This window comes from Ursus arctos, unplaced genomic scaffold (assembly GCF_023065955.2).
Source record: "Ursus arctos isolate Adak ecotype North America unplaced genomic scaffold, UrsArc2.0 scaffold_16, whole genome shotgun sequence".
In the NCBI taxonomy this organism is placed as follows: Eukaryota; Metazoa; Chordata; class Mammalia; order Carnivora; family Ursidae; genus Ursus; species Ursus arctos.
Genome location: NW_026622830.1, coordinates 50,053,223 through 50,079,094, shown reverse-complemented (window position 1 = coordinate 50,079,094; position 25,872 = coordinate 50,053,223). Strand labels below are relative to the sequence as shown.

The 25,872-nt window shown below is 54.0% G+C and overlaps 3 protein-coding genes across 8 annotated transcripts in view; 1 reads left to right on the top strand and 2 right to left on the bottom strand.

The window, feature by feature from the left end:
• LOC125281422 (dual oxidase 1-like) overlaps window positions 1–7,114 on the top strand; it is a 233,379-nt gene extending 226,265 nt beyond the window's left edge. Inside the window, 1 exon segment of the mRNA XM_057313037.1 lies at window positions 7,008–7,114. The gene's annotated coding sequence lies outside the window, so the exon portion shown is untranslated.
• Window positions 1,264–25,872, bottom strand: part of LOC130543827 (ral guanine nucleotide dissociation stimulator-like) — a 44,698-nt gene continuing 20,089 nt past the window's right edge. For 3 of the 6 annotated variants that reach the window (XM_057312794.1, XM_057312796.1, XM_057312792.1), the window contains 4 exons: window positions 25,657–25,728; window positions 24,476–25,195; window positions 23,976–24,097; window positions 23,520–23,783 (listed from right to left, as the gene is read on the bottom strand). In XM_057312794.1, coding sequence (XP_057168777.1) covers window positions 25,049–25,195; window positions 25,657–25,728 — 219 coding nt within the window. In that variant the 3' untranslated portion in view covers window positions 23,520–23,783; window positions 23,976–24,097; window positions 24,476–25,048. Of the gene's footprint in view, window positions 2,041–4,137; window positions 4,251–5,484; window positions 5,605–5,747; window positions 5,920–8,828; window positions 9,036–11,211; window positions 11,354–23,519; window positions 23,784–23,975; window positions 24,098–24,475; window positions 25,196–25,656; window positions 25,729–25,872 lie in introns of those variants that run through there. The other 3 variants (XM_057312797.1, XM_057312793.1, XM_057312791.1) reach the window with 2 other exon arrangements.
• On the bottom strand, window positions 1,854–13,479 carry LOC113246787 (SH2 domain-containing adapter protein F-like). The gene is made up of 7 exons (XM_057313036.1): window positions 13,465–13,479; window positions 11,212–11,353; window positions 8,946–9,035; window positions 8,829–8,906; window positions 5,748–5,919; window positions 5,485–5,604; window positions 1,854–2,040 (listed from the first exon to the last, which is right to left on the bottom strand). The coding sequence occupies exons 1-7, from the start codon at window positions 13,477–13,479 to the stop codon at window positions 1,854–1,856; spliced, it is 804 nt and encodes a 267-aa protein (XP_057169019.1).

Here is a 25,872-nt window from a genome sequence, read left to right as displayed (position 1 = left end):
TGGGGCTTCTCAAGCCTGACCAGGAAGGGCAGAGAGAGAAGGGATGGGAGTTCTGGAGAAGGCGGGCAGGGCACAAAGTGCGGGTGTGCGTGGCAGGACAGAGCAGGAGCCAGAGTTGGCCTGGCTGGCTCCAGGACCTCTGAGCAACAGCAGTGGACCACCCGTGCCTCCATGGGTCTTCCAGGTAAAGAGATGAAAGCACAAGGAGACGGATGAGCACATCACCTGAACACTCAGCCTGTTTTCTCATCTGGAAAGTGACTCATACCCTCCAAGGTATAGGGCAACCCTCTGAGGGAATTTCTAAAGCAGGGCCCAATTTCAAGTGAGCCTCTCGATTGTCCTCACCGAATTCTTACATTTGTCAGGTCACATATCCTCGATTTCGATGAAATAGCCGGGGATTAGAAAATCCGAACTCCCATGATTGACACTGCTCAGGTTCTGTAAAGAGGCCCTGGGACTGCGCTCCCAGAGCAGCGGATGTTTGTTCAGCCCCGCGGGGAGCCCCGTGGGGGCAGGAGGGCGGGCCTGGAGTGGGTCAACGGCAGTTGGGACCGGCGGCGCAGGGGGTATGCCCGGGGGCCGGGCGCACAGGCCTCGGCCGGTCCAGCCCTGGGTGCGGTGGGGCGTCTCCAGGGCCGGTCCGGTGTGGCCGGGCGCCCGCGACCCGCGGTTAGAGGCACGACCAGCAGGGGGCAGGCGCGGAGCGCCCCGCCAGGCTCGGCCGCGAGCCCGAAGCCCCGGCCGACGGGAGATCCGGGCCCAGACCTGCGGGCTGCACGTCTCCAGGGGGCGGACTCACGGTCGGGGGATGGGGGAGGCGCGGCAGGCCCCGCTTCCCCTGGGAAGAAAACGCGGTCGGCGCGCCAGCTTTCCCGCGGGTGCGGGTGCGCGGCTTCCGCGTGGCAGGGCCGCCCGCCCCCCTCGCCTGGCGCGCTGCCTCTTCGTCTCTCCGCGGCTCCCCTCCTCCCAGACGCACGGCTGTTGGCAGGAAATTGGACGCGCTCGGGGGAGCGGCCCTCGTCGGCGCGGCGGGGAGGGGGCGCCGCGCGGCCGGTCGGCTCCGGGTGCCCCCAGCCCGGCGGGAGCGGCGGGGGATGTTTTGACATCTCGTCTAGGGAAGCAAAGTGCTTTTCACAGCTGGCTTGGGTCGCTCCAGAGCTGATTTATGAACAGAATCTGCGCTCGCTTCGCCGCTCCCTCCCCCGGCAGCCCCGGGGGGGGGGGGGGGGCGGCGCTGGGGGCGCGGACGCGGCTGGGCCTGGCAGGACTGGGTTTATTTCTTGCATCTGGCCGGGAGCTGGGGCAGCCCGGGGACTGCGCAAGTTCCCTCCGGCCCGAGCCCTTCCCCTCCTCTCTCCACCCCCGAGGCCATCTCCGTCCTGGGGGGGGGGGTGTCTGCCTTCCCCAATCCCCTCACCAGACTCTGAACAGAGCCCGCCGGTGGTTTAGGGGTGGAGGCGGAGAGATGGCCAGGGCGCCCCGCACTGACCCAGGGGGAAGGCTGCCGTGGGGAAGGGGATCCCCGCCTGTGCCCTGGGGGCGGAAGCGGCGGGGAGCTGCGGATCTTAAACTCCTCCGGAGACCAGCGGCTCTGAAGCCCCCTTCATCCAGGGGCTATCCTCTCTCCCCAGGGATTCCTCTGTCCTCGCTCCAGACAACCTTTTACTCCGAGGCCCCAGAAGGCCTTCCCGTTTAGAATAAATTAAGGAATCTGCAGGTCCCACTCGATCTCTGGGAGAGGGGAAGAAAGACTTGACAGAACATGTCCCTGGGAAGGGCCAGCGCCCTCAGCCAGGGGATGGGCGCAGGCCTGGGTCCAGCTTTGTCACAGTGCCCGGGCCTCACATCTACAGAGTCCGAATGGCCACAGGATAGAGCAGGGACATGTGCTCGGCCCCCTTAATGGGCAGCTTGCGGCTGGTGTAGTGGTGCACGATTTCAGGGACGCTGCTGAAGGGTGGGCTGTTCTGGCCCAGCACGTACTTGTGTTCCTTGGTCCGGGACAGCTTCATGTGCATGAAGCCCTGACTGCTCCTGGGAAGAGGAGAGGAGACCCTGGTGAGTAGGGGCCCTCTCCAGTCCCCCTGCCCTCCCCCACGCCCGCAGCAAATGTGGCTGTTCTGAGCCAGCTGTGTGGGGAGGTGACTAGGGAAGGTGGAGGTCAGTCCAGAAAACAGAGAGGAGGCAGAGGGGATTTTGTGAGTAGGTAACCCTAGGCGTTGGCTTTGTGGTGAGGGCCCTGGGTGTGCCAAGAATGTGTGTGTAGTGAGTGTACAGGGCGTGTGCAGGTGGAAACTGGAGCGACCACCCTCCCTGCCCCAGACCCTGGGACCCGAGCACCGGTGCCCTCCAACCTGTGTGGCCAAAGCTGGTCTACCCTCTCCATCTCTGAGCTGTGGGGGATGACACCGGTGGGGGCTCCTAGTGACGCATGTGGAGACACAAACATCCTTGGCAGGACCGTGTGTGGACAGATGTGACAACCGAGCGAATCTTGGTTGAGGCTCTCTCTTGCAGAAACCAGGGGAGGGGGTGAGCTAGCTGCTCTGGAAGCCCACCCCAAATCCGGGGAGGCTCAACCGCCTTGTCCTGGGGATATCCCTTTACCCTCCTGCTAACTGGGCCTTGGGCCAAGCCCCCAGCTCCTCTGTCCCTGCAGCCTGGGATGCCATCACCGGTGAGGCTGTAACTCCATTCCCTCCCTCAGAGAGAAAGGCTCCACTGCCTCTCCCAGCTCCCTGACACGATCCAGGAAATCCACATCAGTGCCTGGCCCTGCCCTCAAGACAAGGACCCTGCTGCTCAGAGCTCTGGCCGGCTCCCAGCTGTCCGGGCACCCTGTCTTAGAGAGAAAGCATGGGGGTGGGGCCCGAGCAAGAACAGTGTCTGCCCAAGCTACCAGGCCTGGTCCACAGCAAGGAGGAAGCAGTGTTTGGGGGAGCCCTGAAGCCTGAATACTTGTCTCTCGGGGCCAGAGCCTACCTGGGGACAAGTGCAGGGCTCAGAAACTAGTATGGGAGGTAGGACCGGTGAGGGGGGCCCTCATATGAGGTGAGGCTGACAAACCTCATTTCCCTCCCCTGCCTGCGTACAAAGAGGCTTCTGACGGGACCCATTTCACTGGGCCCACAAGTGAAGATGGAGAGTGGATGACTGAAGAGAGGAAAGGGATGACAGGAAAAAAACAGTCCTTTATCACCCATGCTTCCAATTCCTTCTCCCTGCCCCAGGATACTGTGCCCTAAAGCCTGCTGGGGGCCCCAGGCTGGGTGTATGTGTGTATGGGCGGGGGTGGGGGGGGTGGGGGCATCCTTCTTCTGTAGGCCCGAGATAATGGCTGAGGCTGACAGTGACCACACAGGCCCTGGGGAAGGGAGCTAAGGGCCTGAGGAAAATGTGCAGTCCCTGGGGGTGGTAGAGAGGGGAGGCATGAGTAGTCCCCCTCCCCTGTCTGCCCTATGCCATGGCCCAGGCCCAAAGCTGTGGGCAGCAGCTTGGGCCTTGCTTTCCCTCTCCCTCTCACAGTTTGGAGAAAACCCCCTAACCACAATCCACTTGGGATAATCACCTCTCCCCAAAACTACATTATATCTTCTCCTTGAGGGACAGATCTGGCCAAAAAGGGCAATAAAGTGGCAACAAGCCTCCATCTGGATAACTGACCTCCTGGGATAAAGTCCCAAGCAGAGTCATTGCCCAACCCTCAGGAGTCTGGGTGGGACTAGCTGGGCGGTAGGGCCAGAGCTGACATGGCTTCTGGAGGAAGCTGTTTAATCACCAGTGAAAGCCCTTCCATTACAGAGAGCAGAGAAACCTTAATTGTATTTCAGAGAAGCCATTTATATGCAAGCGAGGCTCTGGTGGACAGCTGCTGGTGGGGCTGGATCAGCCTGGGCCGAAGCAGCACCCAGGCCTGCCTCCCCTTTTACTCCCCAGGATAAGGCTGAGCCCCGCCCTGCTCCTTTCACAGAGCCAGACCCTTGCCGTCTCAGCCTTGGACTGTTCCAGACTTGAGGACTGGTGGAGCGATGCAATGGAATAGTGCGGTTCTTGTAGTCCGACTGAACTGAACTGGGTCCAAATCCTGCTTTTGGCACTTTGTTACCTGGTGGCCTTGAGCAAGTCACATACCTCTTTGTATTTCTTTCTGTCTATAAGAAAGAGATTCATCTTCCAGGTCGGCAGTTGGTTTGGAGACGGTGTATACATGGCTCAGCACACAGTAGGTGCTCTGTGACTCTTAACTGTTAAAGCAACACACATTCCTAGGGTTATATCAGATTTTTGACAGATGAACTTTTCCTAAATGCTCCTTTGATTTTATGACAATTGCAGAGTATGAGAGCTGCAAGAAACCTAAGAGGTACCCATCAATGCATTTTGCAAAGGGAGAAACCAAGGCCCAGAGAGGTTCCATGATTTGCCTGGGGTCACAAAGCTAGTTTTATGAAACCCAAGAATAAAATTCAGGTTGTTTGACTCTAGACTGGCATTTTCCCATTATCTTTTAGTTGAAGTTCAATAATTATCCTCAAATGTCTGTTTAATAGTCCCACATTGCTGTATATTGCATTTGTTTGAAGTGGGGGTATACCTGTATTCTAATGCCCCTGAGAAATGTGGTAGGAGGTGGTACAGATGTCCCAGGAGTGATGGGGGCGATGCGAATGAACCCACCATCTGACAGGCTGCCATGTGGGGGGCAGGCTCTATCGGGCAGGACTCCTGGATACCGAGGGGAGGGCTGGCCATTCTGGTAGGAGGCCAGTACCTCTCTGTGTCTATCTACTCCCTAGGAGGAAGGCTGATGGGAAGGGAGCGCCCTGCCTCCCCCATCTTCCTGGATCCTTTAAAACTCAGTTATCAGCCACTAGCGCCCGGTCCTCCTGCCCACTTCTTCAGAGTGAACGATAGCTTTGTGTCCACTGCTCCACCCTCCTCCCAGGATCCAGCCTCCGCCTCCCCCTGCAGAGCCCCTCAGGCAAAGTTCCTATCTCCTTGCCGGTGCTTCAAGAACATCTGGACTGCCATTAGTAAAGATGAAGGTGATAATTTATTTAGCACTTAGCACCATGTTAAGTGCCTCCCATATATTATTTCATTGGATCCTTCCCTATAAGGTAGATATTATTATTCCCCTACTTTATAAGTAAGAAAACTGAGGCCCAGAGAGGTTCAGGGGGCCCCAGGGCACACAGCTGGTAAGTGACATAAACTTTGGAGCTGGACACTGTAGCTTGACTGTTTCCTCTAACGGACTCTGAGCTCCTTGAGGTCAGGGGAGGAGCCTCAGACTGCTCCAGGTCCCTAGGGCCCAGAGTCAGCAAAAGTTCCTGGGGATGGACTTCTCCCCAGCTTGGCTGGGCATGGGGGGAAGGTTGGAGTCTTCTCCTGTCCTGCTGGTTGTCTTCCCATGGATCCTCCTTGGTGCCATCCTCACAAGCTCATCCTGCCTACCGCAGGCCCACCCCGACTCACTTGAGGGACAGGGAGAAATCGTTCTTGCTGGTCTCGCTGTCGCACACCAGGTAGCTGGCCTCTTTGCACGTCCGGAGCACGTTCTCGGCATCTGTTCCACTGATGGCCCCGTGGTACCAGCTGAGGACAAGAGAGAGGAAGGGGGCATCTCTGCTGGGTCCCTCGCCGTCCTGGCCCACCCATTCTGGGTGTCCCCTGCAGGCAAGCCAGTGGCAGGAGGGGAAGGGAGGGGAGAGAGTCCCCAGCTGGACACAGACACTCACACCTGGTTTTCCAGAGGCAATGTTGGGTCTGTCCACTCCCCAAGGGGGCTGCTGGGCTCCACGTTTAGGGGCTTGGCTGACTTGGGGTTCCCTGCAGAGAGTCGGGGAGGTAGCCGCCCCTTCTCCTCCCGGCCAGGTGACAGGCAGCTCTTCTCAGATCCTTCAAACTGGGCTGTGGGGAATATACCAGTCATAGACTCTGAGGACCCTAGAGATAGAGCCCTATAGAATAACAAGGGCTCCACCATTTTCTGCCAAAAGGGGTCAAAGGAATGTTCTGGAAGGGTGGGACATGCTCCTGGGCTTGACTGGCTGTGGGGGTGGGGCGCAGCCCTCCTAGGCCACACCGCGCCTACCAGTCCCTACGCTGTGGGAGGAGAGGGGAGAGAAGCAACATGAGAAACCACTTAAACTTCTCCCTCTGGAGCAGCTGCCTGCCTTCCCCTGTTCCATTCCCCCTCCGGGAGGCTTCAGCGCCGATAATATCATTTCTTTCGCCTCCTCAGAGTTCATGACCGTTCTCCATATCACCCTGCCAAGCCATTCTGTCGAAGTGACTTATGCATTTGAGAACAATTATCCGATTCCCCTTGGTGCCATCCTGACAGGTTCATCCTGCCCCAAGCCGCCGCCGGCCCGCCCCTCCCCCGCCCCCAGGGCTGCTGCCCACAGGCTCCCCGCCCCCACCGGAGACACCCAGCTGAGGCGGCTCTGCCCTCCCAGACCAGGGCAGGCCCACCACTGAGCCAGCACGAGGGAGGAAGCCAGTGGGTCACATGAGCACAGGCACCCACGGACAGGCGATGGAGACCCTCCTTCATCCTGCATTTACAAAGTAGCCCTCACACTCAGGCACAAATGTACAAACAGGCGCTCACAAGCACTTGGCTGCCCGTTCTGTACCAAACTGACAGAGATGAAGTGTTCGGTGCTTCCTTTCTCCTCATTTGGGCTTTTTCTCTCCTTGTAGCACTTTCAGGACCTTCCTGTCTCTCAGTCACCAGATGCAAGGACCAGACCCGTCCCTTGCCCGAAGGGGTCAGACACTTCCTATGCTAGCATCACCCCCACCTCAAGAGTTACTTGCATTGCCAAAGGATTGGGTCAGGCAAAATACTCACAAAGAAGTGAATGTAAAATAGTGGATTTCTGTGGCATGGTGGGCAAGATATTTAGAAAGAGACTCCTTTAGAAGACACCTTCCCCACACCTTTGGGAGGAAGGAGGAATGTGTATTTTGTCCCTTCTTTCTTCCTCCAGGTTCTCCAAACCCTACCCCACTTCAGCTCTGCCAACCCAAGCCCACAGGGCCTGAGGTGTGAGAGGACATGTCACCCTGGCCAGAAGCTCCCACAGGACCCACCGCTGCCGTCCTCCAGGCTGGGCTCAGGGAGGGGTGAGGCTGGACCGGAGATGTCCCTGTCCCCGTCAGGCAGGGAGCAGCTTCTGTCCAGCTGTCCCACCGGCAGAGGCCAAGGTAGGTCTTTGATGACCTTAATGTCAACTGGAGCCAGTAGCAGGAGGGAGAAGAGACACAAACAGGGACAGAGAGAGAGACAGAGAGAGGCAGAGGTTGAGACACCAAAACCCAGAGCCAGGACACAGAATAGCCTAGAAAGGAGGAGGGTCAGAGCAGAGGCAGGGACGGGTTCTGAGGGGGGAGCAGGACTCTCGGAGGGTTGGATGGAGCCACAGTGACCACACCAGGCTGCGTAGTCGAAGGGGGGAGGCACAGGTAGCAAATAGCCGGAGGCAGAGTCTTGCCCTGCCAGCCGTGTGGGTCCCCTTCACTTGAACCCTCATAAGCCTCCAGGGCCCAAAAGGACCAGGAAAGGAGGAAACGAGGGACAACGAGCTGCCCTCGCCTCCCAGCACCACACCCAGGTTCCCACAGCCTCCTGGCACCCTCAGACTTGCCGCCCTTCCTCCTTTTCCCCACGGCCTGGGAAGCCATGGGCAGTGAGACGGACAGCCCAGCTCCAGGCTGTCATGAATACTCCGATGTGGGGGCAGATGTTTTATTGAAATTTACCCCCCACGCCCTCAATCCCGAGCCCTGACAATTAAGAGAGGGATGCCACTGGCGGCTGCAGGGCTGCTAACGAGGTTTCCTAATGACGAGCATAGATTTCCCCATTAAGCAATCCAAACAGTATTGATTCTGCAAGGAGACTTCTGGAGATAACGGTCCCACTCAATGGTGCATGCTTTACCGGAAACAAATCAGAAGCCTGTGGTTTCCTAGTCTGGCTGCCAGGGAGGGGAGGACAGGGCAGAGAGCTGAGTCCGGCTCCAGGATGAGCCCCGTGCCCAAGGAGGGGTGGGGGGCCCTGGGAGTGGGGGTGAAGTCGAATGGTATTTACATCCTTTATGTTCTCACCGAATCAAGAACCCAGGAGCTAAAGCACTCTCCAGGCTCTCCAGGCTGCAGCAGCACCCACTCAGACCACCAACACACACCTTCCCAGGTGGGACTCCAGGCCTGGGATAGGCGCTGGGGTGCTTGGTACAGGAGAAACCTAACCCTCATTCAACAAAGGGCATTTCTCACAGCCTCCCTCTCCCCACCAGTTCCTGCTCCTCCGAATTCCCCCCCCCGGGGCACAGGCGTCCCTGGTCTGGCACAGTCTGCTACTGGGAGACACAGCTCTGTGATTCAGGGCTGGGTTCTCGAAAGGTTATACACACAGCCGTTTTCCTTGTCTGGGGTGTTCAATGCCTTCTTTTGTTAAATGTAAGTATTTAACATATGTCACAAGTTTTATCATTTTGTTTGGAATTTCTTTATTTTAAAATAGGCCCTGTCTCCCAAAAGACGGAAGTGGCCTAAGCCTCTTGGCCTCTGAGAGGTGGTGATGCAGGGAGACCCTTCATCCTCCTGTGCCCGTTCCCTGACCCTGCACACAGTGCCGCGCCCACACTGCCCAATTCACCAATCTCTGTGATGCGCTCAACCGTGCTTCCCTGGAGCCCAGCTGCTGGGCCTCCCCCAACCCCTGGGGTCCACTCCTTCCCTTCCCCTGGGCCTGGAGAGCTGTTTAGAGGCCCCAGCAGGCCCACCCTCCCCAGCCAGGGGCTTACCTGTAAAGGCTTTGGAAATCTGTTCCTTCTTCCACTCCCAGGGCTGGTCATACTCCTCAGGGGGCCTCTCGCCATCCTCTGGCAGCCGGGACTCCCGGGGCTAGGGGGCCCCCTCACCCTCTGGGGTGGTCCCCTCCTCCTCTGGCTCATAGGGCGTGTCATATAGAGGCAGGGGCTGAGCTGCCGTCTCCTTGGAGCTCCGGATCTCTGCCAGGGCAAGGTGGCGGGGAGGTATGAGAGCATCCCTGGCTGCCCTCCTCAGCTCCTCTGGCAGCGCCCTCAGCAACACACCAAGCCTCCTTCAGAAGAGATGCCACTGGCTTTGGGGACCCAATGGCCGGACATCTGGGGTCCCTTGCCCTTAAAACACCTCTGGGGTTCCAAAAGCATGGGATCCAATGGAGGCCGGGGCAGAGAAGCACCAGAGTGAAAGACAGAAAGAGATCCTTAGGTGGCCAGCAAGGGCTTAGGAAATGAGGCTTACACGTTTTGGAAACGGAGGCAGGGTCCTCTCCTAATCCACCTCCTTTTGGCTACACAGCTCCAGTTCTTCCTTTGCATCCCAAGCAGTATCACTTGACAATCCGAAAATCCTTCTTCGTTGCCCAGATACTCCTGATCACTCCCTCCTTGAAACTGTCCCCTCTGACAAGTCATTTTCGTGGTTGTCCTCTCCCATCACCCTTGGACTCTTCCCCTGGCCCCTCTCGGTCTCTGTTCCCCAGAACCAGGTCTTAATTCACCCACATCCTTGCCCAGTCTCATGGCACCCTATACACTTCCGGTTACCATCAAGATCTTTCACTTTAATGTTTCAAACTTGCCACTTTCCCCAGAAGTTCTTCTAGTCAGTTCTGTGATTCCCTTTTTGGGATCGTTGATCCCAGTGAAAATCGAATAAAAGCTATGGGGCTACTCCCCAGAAAAATGTGCAAATTTCCATATACAGTTCCAGGGCATTCATGGGCCTCCAAGGGGTACACACCCCTCTGATCTAAATAGGGCAGTCTCCCTCCCACTTTCTCCTTCTCCGTCCACTACACTGCTCTCGTCGGTCCTGGCCCCCGTTCAGCGTCTAAATTCCACCTGTTCACCACCAGTACCCGATGACTCTTACCCTCGTCACTCCACGTCTAGATTACTACTAGGGTGAACCTCCACTCTCCCAGCTCACGTTTCCACGAGCTCCGTGGAAGAACACTCCTGACCGCTCTCTGGCCCCCACCCCTCTCCCAAGGAGGGAGAGCAGCTTATCTGATCACCCGTAGATGCTCACTCTCTTTCTCAGCTCTGCCTTCTGGCTCTTTCTTCTCCTGGCCCCCGTGAGAGGGCTTACAGCTGTGCCTCATGGCCCAAGCCCGAGTGGGCAAGTTTAACTCTGTGAAGTATTAAGCAGCCCATTGTGGGAGACATAGCTAAGTCATGTTCTCCAATCTATTTTATCAGTAATAAAACTGACATTCTTGTCTTCATCAGTCTGTTACCTTGATTTGACTTCTCAATGATCTCCAAGCTCAGGAGGGGAAGAAAGCCATGTTAATTATTGCTCCCTTAAAGCCTCAGCAATTTCCACAACTGCTAACTCATCTTTCTGATGCCCAGTTCTTCTGGTCTGTTCTGTACACCGCAGCCTCAATAATCCCCTTAAAATGCCATATTTATCCTGTTTCTGTCTTGTTTGAGAATTCATATTAGTTTCCCTCCTCTTCTGGAGCAAGTCCAAATGCCTCGTTCCAGCCTTTGAGGCCCTTCACTGCCCCTGTGGCCCCTCTCATCTTGGCTCCTCAGTATGCCCAACACTAAAACTACCCCTGAGCAAACCTTCCTTTCATCCTGCCTTGGACTGACTCACCCCTGTCCTCCTCTCGGATCACCCCCATTCACTCTTTCCCTGGATCCTCTCTTGACCTCTGCTCTGCTCCCCAAGACCAGGTCTTATTCGTTGCTGTCTGCCCCCGCTCCTTGACAGGCTTGCCCTTCTCAAGCCATGTGGTTCCAATTGCCATAAAGATGTTTCACTCTGACATCACATCATCTCAAGTTCACCACCTTCCCTAAAGTTAGTGATTCTCTTTTTGGGTTCCATGACTCCCGGTCCAACCACTGTCCTGCCCTTCCTGACTGTCCTCACTCTATCTGCCTGATCTTTGGTGGCCTTCTCTACCACCTCACATCTCAGGCACCACAGGCCATCGCTCCTTCTCCAAGACGACTCTCTTGAAGGCAGTGGCCAAGGACCCAAGGGGGTCCACGGTGGACCCATGGTCTCCAAGGACCCAGTAAAGGGATCATGGAACCACTCTTAGTCTTGTGGGTCCCAGAGCCTGTTGTGCAAATACCCAGGCTTCAGAGAGCAATCCCCTAGCCTGACTCCATCACGCACCAGCCATCATCTTTTGGGCCTCATAGGGCTCCATGTAGCCATCATTTTCAGGGACCTTCTCTGGGGCTCCTGAAGCTCCTGCTGGGCCTTCGCCAGTCTCCTGAACATCAAATGGGTCCGCGTAGTCTTCGAGGATTGCCAACTGTGGGAAGACAGTGAGGAGAGCAGGCTTCAGACATCTGAGAGACAGCTCTGCTTCTCCCCAGGTGCTTTGTCCATGGGAGTGAGTCCTGGAGAGAATGTCTTAGACCCAGAGCCCGAGGTATCCAAGGGCAGGCTCTGAGCTTGGATGGGGACAAGCTCTGGGTCTTCCTCTGCAGAGTCCCCTACTAGGCTGCCAGCAGAGTGGCAGATCTACCTTTTCTGTCACTTTTGTGCCTCTGGGCCATCCCGTAGGTTAAATGGCCAGGATGAAGCTCCGAGCATTAAGGCCTGCCTCAGTCCGGGTCTAGGCAGGGCAATAGAGGTGTTTAACACCAGATGGTTCAACAGAAGGAATTAATTCAGAGAGCCAGTTACAAAGGTGTTGGAGGAATTCAAAGAACAAGTAGGGAATAGCAGGCAGCTCAGAGATTAACTCGGTCCATGCCCACAAGTTCAATCCCAGATGCTGAACAAAGAAAAATTTGCGGACCAGCGAGAAAAGAAAAGCCAACTACTCACTTTATGGCACAGTTCTGCTGGTTTATCCTGAGAACATTCATCAGCATGTCATATGTGTATTATTATATTCATTTTAAGGAAACGGAGGCTCAGGGCAGGTAGGGAACAACGTGCCCAAGACCGTTCCACGGAAGTGGAGGAACCCAATTGGAACTTGTGTCCTTTGTGCAATATTATGCTGCCAACCTGCCCCCAGTGGGGATCTTGGCCGTTCTGGGAGAGAGACCACCTTAGGACAGCCCTGAAGAAAGCCAGGGTTTGGGCTCTGCTGAAATCCCCTGGTTCCTGGAGGACAAGAACGGGAAAGGCGTAGCCTTGACCCTCCACATCCCACACTGCCCCTTTCTCCCTCACAAGTGGTTCATGACCAACCCTCCGTCCCTGCTCCAGTCAAGGCAGAGCGAACTCTAAGCCACACGCCCTGAGGAAGAGCTCAAGGTGCTCAGGGCGGGGTGCAGCTGAGGACAATAGAGCTTTTCTCCAAGCTGGGCACAGGCTTCTTGAAGGGGGGAGGCTGAGGTGGAGACAGAGCCCAGCCCACCCAGGGCTGCCAGCACCTCGGGGGAAGCACCGCACACTGAGTTGACAGGCATTGACAGGAGGTGGCTCCAGGGCCTGTGGCATGAGGAGGGGTCACTCCTGCCTCTTCTCCATCCTTGGTGGAGGCTTTGGGTCTGGGCCAGATCAGGATTGTGGGAGCCAATTGAGCAGGGAGGCTATGGGGACTGATTGCCTGCCCACCACAGAGACTCCTCCTGCATGTTTTTTTTTTTTTTAAAGATTTTATTTATTTATTCGATAGAGATAGAGACAGCCAGCGAGAGAGGGAACACAAGCAGGGGGAGTGGGAGAGGAAGAAGCAGGCTCATAGCGGAGGAGCCTGACGTGGGGCTCGATCCCATAACGCCGGGATCACGCCCTGAGCCGAAGGCAGACGCTTAACCGCTATGCCACCCAGGAGCCCCTCCTGCATGTTTTTTGAGCCCCCCGCCGCCTGTGCTGGGCCTGGGAGGGGTCACAGGGATGGGGGGCACTGAGTCCCGGGAAGCTGCTCAGTGAGAAGTGCCTGGCCCAAGCCCCAGTCCCCCCAACTCTACAGAGCCCCCCCTCCCCCAGCCCTTCCCTGACCAAGCCAGTGCCCTTCCCACTGGAGTCCTGGGCTGGACTTGAGCTGTGACCCCTCCCAGGCCCAGCACGGGCCTCCCTGGGGCTAGCCCACGGTGCCTGTAGGCAACCAGGCAGCAGCTCTGTGGGCAGCTCAATGGCTCCTCTGTTCCATCCCTGACTCCACACCCTGCTCCAGGAAACCCTAGCCCCCCGCCCTAGGCGGGTCACCCAGAGGAGCCACCCACGGGGCCGGGAGTCCGGAGCAGAAGCAGAAACACCTGCTGGAAGGTTGGCAAGAAGGGCACCCACCCTGGGCACATAGGATCCCTGTCAGAGGCCAGGGCTGCCTTCCCAGTGGTTTCCAGGTCACGTGAGGAGGTGAAACTGCTCTGTGGGGGAAAGCTGCTTCTGCAGGCTTCTGACACCTTTGCTCTACCCTGACTTATTTTGTTGATGGGACCTTTACCTGACCGCTGTACTCACTGTGGTATACCACATCCGTCACAGGGCCTGGCACAGGGTAGGCGCTCAGTGCACATTTACTCGATGCTCCAAAGGTCTCCCTCTCCTCAGACTCTATCTTCTGGAGTGACACAGACTCTCAGATCCCCATTCGCCCCCACTCTGACCACTCTGACAGACCAGGAGCTGCTGTGGGAGCAGGCTGTCAGGAGAACCAACATTTGAATGGGGAGCAAAGCCTCTGGTTCAAGAGCAAAAAGGAAGAACTGGCAGGAAAGGCCCCTAAAACCAGAGCTAATATTTAGGCAAACCCTCTGGTAGACAGAATGCTACTGAAAGGCTGAAATACTTCCAAACTAGTAGGCAAGTAGCTGCTGCTCAGAGGTCCCCTTGTCCCCACACCTCCTGCCAACCAGATCCCCTCCCTCCTGCCGTCTAGCAGGCTCCAGACCAGGCTCTTGTGCCTGTTCCAATTGGGCAGTGCCCCTCCCAGAGCCGCTGTCCTGCTTGGCTCTCCTTCCTGCCTCAGCCTCTCCTGAGATAGCTGGCAGGCCCACCATCTGGCGTGACCTTCCGCTCTGCAGCTGGACCCTGCTAGGAGTTCCTGACCCCACCCATGGGGCTTGCCAGTCCAAGGGGAGCTAGGAGGGGGCACATGCCACAGGATTTGGGCTCTGCAAGGTCCCCAAAGTCTACCCCTCCCCCTTTCCTCCATGTCTTCAGTTGACATCTGGAAGCCTCTGGTTTTTCTCCTGTAGAATATCTCATAGGATTGGGAAGAGGACAGTGAGTGTAAAAGTCCTTAGTTTGGAGGCTAGAATGGAGTCAGTGCTCGATAGATGTTAGCCCTGCTGCTGATCTCTTCTATTCAGACACTAAAGCCCAGAGTTTAGGTGCTCGACAGGGTACACAGACGGCATCAGTAGAGACAAGACTGCGACCCAGGTCTCCTGACTCTCAGTGCCTTGCTGCAGATTTTCCAGACAACTTGGGAAATGTAGCATCTTCTCTCCTCTACTCGTAGATTTAAAATACACTTCAGCATGTTAAAGGCTCTGAGCAATCGTGTAGCAAAGAGAGCTGTCTAATTTTGTTTAACTCGGCATTTCTCCAAAGTATTTAACCGTGAAATCCTTTCTCTGCTGAAAGTCTGTCAGTTTTGGAAATGGTATACTATTTACCTTCCCCAAGATCAAGCTTTTTGCACCCTCTGTTCCCACTTCCTGCAACGCCCTTCCCAATTTTATCTGCCATGGAAACTCCTTCACATGAAACAAATTTGTTATCATCTTTTTCTAAGTACGAAGAAATGTCATGCTTGTAAGACATTTGAACATCACAGACACACAATGGACGTCAACAACCCTTTTAAGGTGTGTCTGGGGCCACCTCAGGCCTGGGTGGCTAGTGCTGGCCTTCAGGTTCAGGAAATGGTGAACTCAGCACGGGATGCACTCTTCATTCCTTCTCTGAGTCTCCTTCCCGTGCTCGGTGAACACTTCCCATCTCCTGTCTGCAGGGCTCCCCGAAGATGCCACGGTCCCATGGCATGGTGTCGGCAGCCAGTCTGCCATCAGGCTACCTGGCTGTGAACCTCAGCTCTCCTACTGGCTAGCTGTGAAACCATGTGATCCAACACTCCTGTGCTTCAGTCTCCCTATATCACCTGGGGATAATAACAGAATCTTCCTCATAGGGTTGTCAGAAGCTACTGGGCTAAAACATATCGGCTGCTTCAAAATGGTACCAGGCACACGGTAGGTATTAGGTAATTGTCTGCCATTATATCATTAAAGATGAAAAGACCAAATTTCTGGGTCCTCCAGGAGCTCACAGTGACAGCCACAAAGCAAACTCCAAAAGAGTGAGGTACCTTGAGGTGCTGTGAAGCCCCGGGGCTGCGCCCCAGACTCTGGAGGAAACGCAGGCTCACTGCATGCAGGGACTGGGCTCCCCCTCTGCTCTCGCATGACTAGCGTCCCGCTGGTTCTGCGGGGAGGGCAAGCTGGAGGGGGCAACAGCTACCCTTCCAAGCCCCAGGCCCCAGCCAGCTGCTCCCACCCATGTTCCCCAGCGCCCTAGCCGTTCCCAGCTTCCAACAGGTGGAGTTCCAGGGCTGACTGAGGTGTCACTGAGTCACTGACCAAGCCAACAAGCTGCAAATGCCTTCCCGAAAGAGTGCCACAGCATGAGGAGGCAGCAGTGGGAGGAGTGGACGGGCCTGCCATAAAATCCCCTGGTAGCGCAGGCCTCAGCAGTAGCCCCCCAACCCCAGCAAAGCACCAATGGCAGCAAAGATGGCCAGCCCAGGCCCCAAAGGGGTAAGAGATCTAACCAGTCCGCAAAGGTCCGGGACCCTTCTCTTTTCCTCCGTCTGCCTCCCTCGGAGGACATGTGCAAAATAAACAGATCAGAACTCCAGACTCAGTGGAAGTTATAAGAAGAAAAAGCAAGAACAAACAAACTCAAAAAAGGCAAGGACCAGGTCTTCTAGGTGGTGGGTCCCTTTGAGCACCCAGGCCAGTGTCACTTAATGCTATAGAAATCCTGGCACGATCCTGCAGCAGCAGCCCCATGTGGCCTGGAGGCCAGACAGGGCCCAGCACCGTGAAGGAGTTCTTCCTATGGCCAGATGGCGAGGCCCTGCCTGCCTGGTTCAGGGTGCGGCTCCTGCTGCTCCCACACCTGCCCTGCCAGTCCTGCCCAGATGGCCACCCTTGCCCCCTTGCCAAATGCAGCAGTGGGTCTCAGGGAGGGCCAGTAGCCAGAGCCCCGCATGGGGAGGTCCTCTCAGGGCCCTGTCTAAATCCCCATTCTTTCCTGCCCGCCACATTCACTTTCCACAGGGCTCATTTCTCCTCAATCTTCTCATCACAGAAGTATTTCCACCCATTTCATCAAACCTCACGACCCAGGCCCTCTCACAGGGTTCTGACCCACCCACCAGCTACTGGGCTCCAGAAGAAGAAGAAGGAAAGTGGGCCAGCCTAAGGCACATCCTGGTCTATAGTCCCTATCTCACCTCAGGAAGTGACCCCACAGCAAAAAGCCAAGAAGACCCGCATGGCTGAGAGGAGAGGAACAGAGAATCAGGACAAAACACTGCACAGAAGAGAAACTCCAGCTCAATGGGCCAGCTCACCACTCAGGCACAGCAACTTGGGTTTAGGATAAGGGGCTAAGGTACCTAGCCTGGACTCTTCCTAAGGGAAGACTCTGGGATCCCCCAAACTCTGCTCCTAAACGAGAGGAGCTGCTCTCTCTCAATGGTGGGAGGCTCCAGGTCAGGGCCCGCAGAGACCATGTCCCTGCCCCTGAGCCAGTCTGATGGCGTCCTGGATGCTTCTCATCACACCCACTGAAGAAACCACAGATTGTGTAGCTCCTGGGAGATCCTGCTGGATTTCATTCCTGTCCCTGCAGCTGACAAAGGAGTCAGACACCTCTTGGCCCCTAAGGTCTGAACAGCCCACAGATCACAGAGCTGACCCAGGCTGAGGCGTGGATGCCCTCGGTGAGAAGAGGCTGTGGATCACCCACGGCCGTGTGGGTGCAGCCCCTTCCTTGGGAGTCTCTGTGGGGAAATGTACAAAAGGGAGCTGTGGTTAAGGGAGTCTCTGACCTTCGGGTCACCCTAGCAATGGACAGTCACCATTCAACGGACGTAGTTCACTCACCCCTTTCTGTGCTAAGCATGTCAGGCACTTGGGAAATACAGACATGAGGAGGACAATGGTCCTTGTCCTAGAGGAGCCCATGGCTTGGGGGGCAGCCTGTTAGGCCATTCCAAGACTGCAGAGAGGAAGGCCAGGGATAGCTCAGGCCCATGTGCCAATGGGCAGTGGTCAGGGAGAGGACACTAACTGGTCAATAGTAAGCACAAGGCCTAATAATGCTCCCTCTGCCTCACTGTCGCCACCACCATCACATCACCCAACAGTGCTGAGTGGGCGGCCGGCGCCAGAGCGCCCACGTGGCCAGTGAAGGGGGGCCCAGCCTGGATGTTATCCCGCCCCCTCCCTTGATAAAGCAACTTCGTGCAGGTCACAGTCTGACTAGTTTTACGCAGCAGCCCCACTGGGATGGTAGTAGAGACTTATAAACTGGAGACACGGAGAGTTTACACATCTCAAGTGCTTAAGGCATCCTAGCTTTTTCCTGCTGCCCATGGGATGGGTGCCTGTCAAGTCATGCCTCTGGGGTTCCCTTGGGGTCACCCACCCCAACATCGAGGCCTCAGAAAACACATCCCCTCACTTCCCTGAGACGTGAAGCACAGAAGCAGTCTTTTAGGCACTCTGTAGGGCCAAAAGTGTTTCAGAATTTAAATAGTTCAGACGTTGGAAGTGTAAAACTGTACATCTACCAAAAGTGACATATCTATCACCCCTGGCAGGGTCTGAGGCCATAGCCCCTAAGCTGACAGTTTAAAATTCCTTCACCTCCACCTTGAACACAAGTTTGCCCCAACACTACAAAAACTTTGGTTCTCAGACCATATCAGATTTCAAATTGCAGGCACAGGATTATGGAGCTCTTCGAAGTCCCACCCACCCAAATCCTATCACCTCACGGCCCACTGCCTGCCCTTCCTCTGACTTCGGAAGGACTAATGGCGCTCAGTCTATAACAGAAAGTATAGCACCTGATAATACTCTGTCTTGCGTTGTTCTCATTGTTTTTCGTGCCTTCATTTCATTTTTTTATAATAATATTTTTTATTATGTTAGTCACCATACAGTACATCCCTGGTTTTTGATGCAAAGTTCGATGATTCATTAGTTGCGCATAACACCCAGTGCACCATGCAATACGTGCCCTTCTTACTACCCATCACCAGTCTATCCCATTCCCCCACCCCCCTCCCCTCTGTAGCCCTCAGTTTGTTTCTCAGAGTCCATAGTCTCTTATGCTTCATTCCCCCTTCTGATTACCCCCCTTTCTTTATCCCTTTCTTCTCCTACCGATCTTCCTAGTTCTTATGTTCCATAGATGAGTGATACCATGTGACAATTGTCTTTCTCTGCTTGACTTATTTCACTTAGCATTATCTCCTCCAGTGCCGTCCATGTTGCAGCAAATGTTGAGAAATCGTTCTTTCTGATAGCTGAGTAATATTCCATTGTATATATGGACCACCTCTTCTTAATGCAGTCATCTGTTGAAGGACATCTCGGCTCCTTCCACGATTTAGCTATCATGGACAATGCTGCTATGAACATTGGGGTCCATATGGCCCTTCTCCTCACTACGTCTGTATCTTTGGGGTAGATAACCAGTAGTGCAATGGCTGGATCATAGGGTAGCTCAATTTTTATGCCTTCATTTCAATTGTAAATTACTGTGAAAGCAGAAATCCTGTTTTGTGCAGCATGCTGCATTTGTTAGGACTCTCTTGGTTTTAGGAAAATGGATTCATTTCAACTTTTTGAAAATGGAAGTAGAGTTGATATACACTTTATGTTAGTTTCAGGTGTATAACATAGTGATTGGACGAGTCTATACATTATGCTATGCTCACAAGTGTAGCTACCATCTGTCACCATACGATGCTATCACAATACCATTGACTATATTCCCTATGCTGTACTTTTAATCCCTGTGACTTGTTCATCCCATAACTGGAAGCCTATACTCTCCTTCACTCGTTTTGCCCATCCCCCAACCCCCTCCCCTCTGGCAGCCACTGGTTTCTATTTATGGTTCTGTTTCTGCACTTTTGCTTGTTTGTTTTACTTGTTAGATTCCACATATAGGTGAAATTGTATTTGGCTTTTAAAAACTGAAGTTTTGGTCTCATAACTGAATAAGTGTAGGAATAGCCTCTGATTCAGGTCCAGCTGGATCCAGGGGCTCTATTATTCCATCAGGATTCCATCTTACTGTCCTTTCTGTGTCTCTCGGCACTACTTCTTTGTATCATTCTTGACCAGGCTTTCTCTATGTGGTCGCCCCTAGACACTGGAGGTTTACAACACCTAGCTGAGCCATCCCCAGGGAGAGACAGCTTCTGTGTCCTGATGCTTTCACAAAAAACTCCCATTGATCACTCCCATTGGCCAGCTTGGTCCTAAAGCAATCTCCATAGCCAAGAGTGATGGTGTTCTCCTTGACCAAACATGGATCCCTGTTTCCCCATGGAACAAGGGCTTTCAGGCATTGTTGGTAGAACGCAAAGTGGTACAGTCTCCAGGAAGGGGCAATTACATATGCATTTTCCCTTTTACCCAGAAATCCCACCTCTGGGAAGCTGAACCATCGATGCAGTGGCAAACAAATGAATATGTGTGCCCAAGGCTGTTCATCGCAGAGTTACTCACAATAACAAAAGATTAAAAATAATCAACTGTCCATGAACAGAGACTGATTTAATAAACTAAGGCACATCCATAATTGGAGCTGCTGAAAGAAACGAAGAATAATATGATGGTTAATTTGATGTGTCAACCTGATTAGGTTATGGGGCGCCCTGATATTTTGGTCAAACATTGCTCTGGCTGTGTCTGTGGGGGGTGTCTCTGAATGAGATTAACATTTAAATTGGCAGACAGTGAAGCAGATTGCCCTCTCCCATGTGGGTGGGCCACATGCAATCAACTGAAGGCCAGAATAGAACAAAGAGGCCTTCCCTTTCCTGACTTAGAGAGAATCCCTCCGGCCTCATGGCCTTTAAACTGGAACATTGTTCCCCCCCCACCTTCAAACTGGAATGTTTGACATCAAGAGAGTGTAAGTAAATATTGGGGCTTTGTGTTTGCTGAGCGCCCTAATGTTGGTCACACAGATACTTTCAACACTACTTCCTGAAACAAATGAATGTGTTAATCAATTAACCCAGGTGTGAACGTTGATACTGGTGGGGCTAATTCAGCCTGGAAAGCAAGAAGATACTCATAGTGGTATCCATCTCTACAACAGATTGAAAGCGTGGCTGGTGATAGGCAGGGGAGGGGACAAGAGCCAAAATGGTGGTCCAACACAGTCTTGTGAGAGGGTGAAAATCTGAAAGGCAGAAAAATACACAGGCCTAGAAACATTTAGTCTGAGCCTGGGAGAGAATCAGTGGATCTGAAGCAGGGACTTGTCACAACCCTTGTTCATTTTTTGAGCACAGCAAGCTCAGAAGCCACCTTGTGCAAGTTTTAACACAATATCTTCTGATAAATTAGGCCATTTTGTGCTCTTCCTACTGTTAAGCTTGCTTACATCCAACTGCTTAAATTCCTTCATAGACTTTCAAATCATGAGGCCGCAGGGATTACGTGAATGTTCTGCGGTATTCCATCATCCCGTGTAACAAAACGTTTCCTGATAAATCACTAAAAATATCTGCTGCTTCATTAAAAGCAGATTTCTATTTGGTGATGCATGCACGAGAGGATGGAGTGCTGGCTTCTGATGGGCATTCCATCCTGCTGCCCACAGGAAAGCGCTAACAGGTGCAGCCAATGCACTACTGGCACACCAGCAGCCTTAAATCCAGAAATCCAGCCCCCTTGGTCCCTGAAGGGGGTGGGAGGGGCTTTAGCTGATTATGCCACGAAGGAAAACAGGTCAGACTTCCTTCTGGTATCCTTTGAGTCCATTTGCATTTTGTGATTACCCACCAGGTAAATATCACCTACTTATAGTGGACTTAAAATAGTTAAATGGGAACCTAGCTGACAAGACTAGACCCAGCCTCCACGGCCAGCAACTCCTTTGCAGTAAAGCCTTGAGGGAGAAGCCTCAGAGTCAAAACCCTGATTAAGGAGGAAAGAGGCTCACGTTAACTCTCACCAGATGATTCTCAACCTCAACAAAGGTTCCATTCTTTGTCCCTTAGATGGGACAATCTGGAAGCACATCCCCAGTGGGACTGTGCCCCAGTTTCTCAGTGGTAGCCTCTTCATTAACACAGACACTGTATTGGCTGCCCCTCTACCTTCCTTTCCTTCTCCACTTCTCAACTTCCTGAAATGAGCTACTTATACTTAAGTGTTTTTCTCAGGGTCTGCTTCTCAGAGAACCAAATCAAAACAATCCTAGAGGTCTACAAGCCGTCTCTGGGCCCAGCAGCACATGAGAGGGATTCCAGAGGCTGCTGGAAGCCGTGTTAGTACAGCAATGCGGTTAGATGAACTGGAACCACAGAGACAGAAACAGCAGGCTAATGGTAATATGGGGGCTGGATTCTGTTGAACCACTTACAGAGAGACTGAGATTCCATATGACTGCAGGTGTGCAAGCGAGCCCGCCTGAGATCAGCTGAGCTTGCCTTCTATCAGCAGAACTGTAGACTTCCGAGCAATAACAAAGGGTGGTTATTTGGACGATAAGATTTGGGGTCATTTGTTATGCAGCAATAGTAACGCTACATGATGCTCGATTTTTTAAATTGAGCTATAACTGACAAAAGTGCATGTTTTTAAGGCATATAATGTGATAATCTGATATACAAGGAAAAAATTGCTCCTATGTGTTACCAAACAAGGAAGAAAAGTATGGAGGTGAGCACCATCGCTTCCAGTGAGGTGGAGGGTGGGCAGTGGAGGCCAGAGCTGACCTGCAGTTTTTAGGTGGAGGTGACATGATGTTTCCATGTCACTGTGGTGAGAGAGAATTGGAGGAAGGTCTGGCAGCAGAAGCAGCTACGAAAGTATCAGAGACTCTAGAATGAAACACACCAGCCTGGGAGTACTATCTACCCCCCAGGCCGTAACTTCTTGATTCTCAAAAATCCTCCATGATGCATAAAATGGGAGAAGATATTTGCAAAACATATATCTGAAGAAGACTTGCATCTAGAATATATAAACAATTCTTCTAACTCAATATTAAGAAAACCCAAGTTGGTTTTTTTTTAAGGGCAAAAGACCTGAACAGCCACTTTCCCAAAAAAGGTTTTAAAATGGCAACTATATGCATGAAAAGATGTGTAACATCATTAGTCATTAAGAAAATGAAAATGAGGGGCGCCTGGGTGGCTCAGTCATTAAGCATCTGCCTTCAGCTCAGGGTGTGGTCCCGGAGTCCTGGGATCGAGTCCCACATCAGGCTCCTCCGCTGCAGGCCTGCTTCTCCCTCTCACACTCCCCTTGCTTGTGTTCAATCTCTTACTATTGCTCTTTGTCAAATAAATTAAAAAAAACTTCAAAAAAAAAGGATATGACCCATTATCCTGGCAAGAGAGAACCCATCCCTGATCCACCAGATGCCAGCCAGGGAACAGTGGCTACCATGGATCGGACGCAGAGCCTGGGGCCTGGAGGGAACTGCTGCTTCAGAAGAACCGCATAAGGAGATGCACGAAGGCTGGAAATCCTGGCTCCTAGGTCAGCATAGATACTCATGGAACCAGGCTCAGGTGTGTCCTTTAAGGTACCCCTCCCATCTTTTCCCATCACACATAGCAAGCAGGAAAGGGAATCCAGAGATCATTGACAAGAATCCCAGAAAGATTCCAAACTTGGTAAACGGCCAACGGGGAGACTGAGGCTGGAAAGTCCTGAATGCCCTGAGTCCATCTGCAAATTATCTTCCTCTGGCTTTGTCCCCTTCACACGCAGGATTTGATCTCCTTCCGTGTTTTTCCCCACTAGGTGCTGATGCAGTTCCAGAGATTGAACTACAATACGACAAGTTCCAAATACGGGGGCAATACAAAACCAAACACAAAACCAAAAAAGCATCTCAACGGAAGGAGCAGGACACAGTCTTCCTGGCCTTAGAGCGGAGAAAGGCAACCCCAGTCCTGGGGCAGGAAGGCGCTCTGGGGCGTACAAGTCTTAAAGACTCCCACTTTCAGTGGTTGTTGCTATTCCTGGGAAAGTCCCTGCAACCTCTAAATCTCAGGAGTTCTAAGGGGCTGTCTCTGCTGTTTGCCCAAATTCATTGACTGAAATGGACGCGTGCTCTGAGTAAGGGGGATTTGGGGGTGCCCTCCAGTGGCTAGGGAGAAGGGCTGGCACTTCTCCTTCCTCCCACATACAGTAGCTGATGACTCTGGAAGATTTCCTAGGTCAGGAACGAATATGAGAGTCTGTGCAAGTTTTCCATTACTGTAGGAAGTAAAAGACCCAAACCACACACCGGGCTCTAAAACAAAACAAGGGCTTTAATCTCCTAACATGCAAATCTATCACGGTACTATTTAAAACAACTAAATGGTGCCCCCTACATAAGGAAATAGATGGGGGGAAGGGGTGTGGAGTAAATGGGCGCAAGGATGCAGCTGCTGAGGAATCCCTGCAGGGCCACTGGACACTTGCTCAGCCCTGAGGTTGACTGCGGCCAGTTCTTCTTCTTGAGTGCTGCTGACCAGCTAGGACCGGGGCTCCAGCTGGCAGGACAGGGTGTAGCTAAGGACAGAGGGACACCTGTGAGTTGCCCAGGAGCTTCCATTCAAGAGTCCCTGCCAGTGTTTGCCCACAGCTGGAGTCTGGCGCCCCGGCAACAAGGCCTGAGGCTGCCCAGGGAAGGAGGATCCCAGGAGTGGCCAGCAGAAAGAGTCCACCCCGAACCTCACCGACCCAGCTCCTGATGGGCCTCACCTCTCAGCCTCGCTGAGCGGCTCCATAGCCTGGAACCAGGCCCAAAAAGGATCCTCGGGCTCTAGGGTGTAATTCTCGGCAGCCACCTGGAGCAGCATGATGTCTGTCATGACTTGATATTCCTGAGCAGAGAGAGAAGCACAGGATGTATAGGGAGCCTGGGAGGGGGGGCGGGGAGCTGCAGGGTCTGGTGAGGGTAGAGCATCGGGACCGGGCACCCATCCCAGGTCCTGGCACACATTGCCATCCTCCTCCCTGCAGATTCATCCGGTCTCCACCTGTTCTCAGAGGTGAGTATCAGTAGCCCCTCCTCCGGGAAGTCCTCCTGGATGCCATGCTCTGTCCCCATCTCCTAACGGGATGGGACTTGCACTGCTTTCTTCTCAAGGGATCCCAGGAAATGTGAGGTGGAGGGGATGGAGCCAAGCAATGTTCTTCCCAGGGACATCTCTGAGGCCCACTCCCTACCCTTCCCTGCGGGAAGCGCCACATATGCTCACCTTATTTCTTTTCTGGTGGTTGATCTCATTCCCCTGGAATGCAGACAAAGTCCATCAGAATGAGGCCCCTGGTTCTTAGGAGCACTTGATTCCCATCCCTTCTCATGCTGCACCATGGCCAGGACCCGTGAGGGGGCCGTGCATACACAGATAGTGGGCCTGGGATCTAGGCCAGGCTCTGGGGTCCAGAGAAAGGAGGACATGGGGCAGATGGACTGGCTACAGGTCGGGACCCTGCAGCACCACCCTCTCGGAAGACAGTAGGGGAGGCCGAAGCCTCAGGCAGGAAGGGGCTGCTGCGGCTACTGAGGTGCTTGCTGACGTGGAGGGTCCTGACTTCATTCTCCCCCCACGGGCAAACTCACCGGGGGAGGCTGAGGTCCACTCAGACAGACCTCATGCAGCTTTGCCTTCAGGAAGCTCTGCTGCTTCACCAGTCTTCGGCACCGGGAGCCGTGGCCTAACTGCAGCCTCACCTCGCTCATCCCTGAGATGGGCAACAGCCCCCAGGCTCACAGGGTAGCCGTGAGGCTGTCATGAGGAGAGGTTTGCCGAGTCCTGAGAGCTCAGGGCTCAGTACAGGGGCGTTCTGCTCCCAAACCTCCGGATTCTGGTCCCTCCCCCACAATCCTCAGGCTCACCCACCTCCAGATAGTCCTCCATGGCGGTATCTAACATCACCAGCTCGGTGAGAAAAGTGCCAAGGAAAGGCACGACACCCTGTGTCATGAGGGGGAGGGTTGGGATGAGTCCCTGCTCGCTGGTGTCCACAGGGACCCTCCACTGAAAATGCTCCAGCCTCCTAGCCCACCGCAGGGGCTCACGTGGAGCAGCCTAGGACCCTTAGCAGCCTCCCCCCCACGGGTTCCCTTTCCCCTCCCCCTCCCAGAACATCAGACTCCTCCTCATCACCTTCAGGGCCTGCTTTTCAAAAATGCCAGGGAATGGAGCACTAGGTCGGTCCCTCCCCACCCGCAAAACCCATTCTCTATGGACCACTCTGGGCCCTCCTCCTGGTCCTTTTGAAAAAAGAATTGTAGAAGCTGTGGCCCCAGGAGCCGCAGCTGGAGTGGGAAGGACCCCCCCTTCCTGATCTTTCCTTTTTGGGAGGCTTCCAGCCCTCAGGGAGGAGCCCTCCTCCTCCTCTGACTTTGGAGGCCCTGGGCCTCAGGCACACTCACCTTCTTCTGCATCCTCTTCTGGGCTCCCCGGAGGGCCATCACCAGGGTGGCAAATCTATTGGATGGTCGCTCCTGCAGGGCCAAGGACAAGTTCCTTGAGACCATCATACCCTCAGGCCACTTGCCCCCACCATCTTGGACGTCAGAACCTAGACATCTGACCTAACTCATACTGATCCTGAGGCCCCATTATCCAGAAGCAGGCCGTGAGTGATT

Excerpts from the sequence above, each read along its gene's own strand:
- LOC113246787 (XM_057313036.1), bottom strand. Across the intron at positions 9,036-11,211 it reads GGCCCAAAAGATGATGGCTG|AGATCCGGAGCTCCAAGGAG; the intron begins GTGCGTGATGGA and ends TTGCCCTGGCAG. Across the intron at positions 5,605-5,747 it reads TTGCCTCTGGAAAACCAGGT|CTGGTACCACGGGGCCATCA; the intron begins GTGAGTGTCTGT and ends TCTTGTCCTCAG.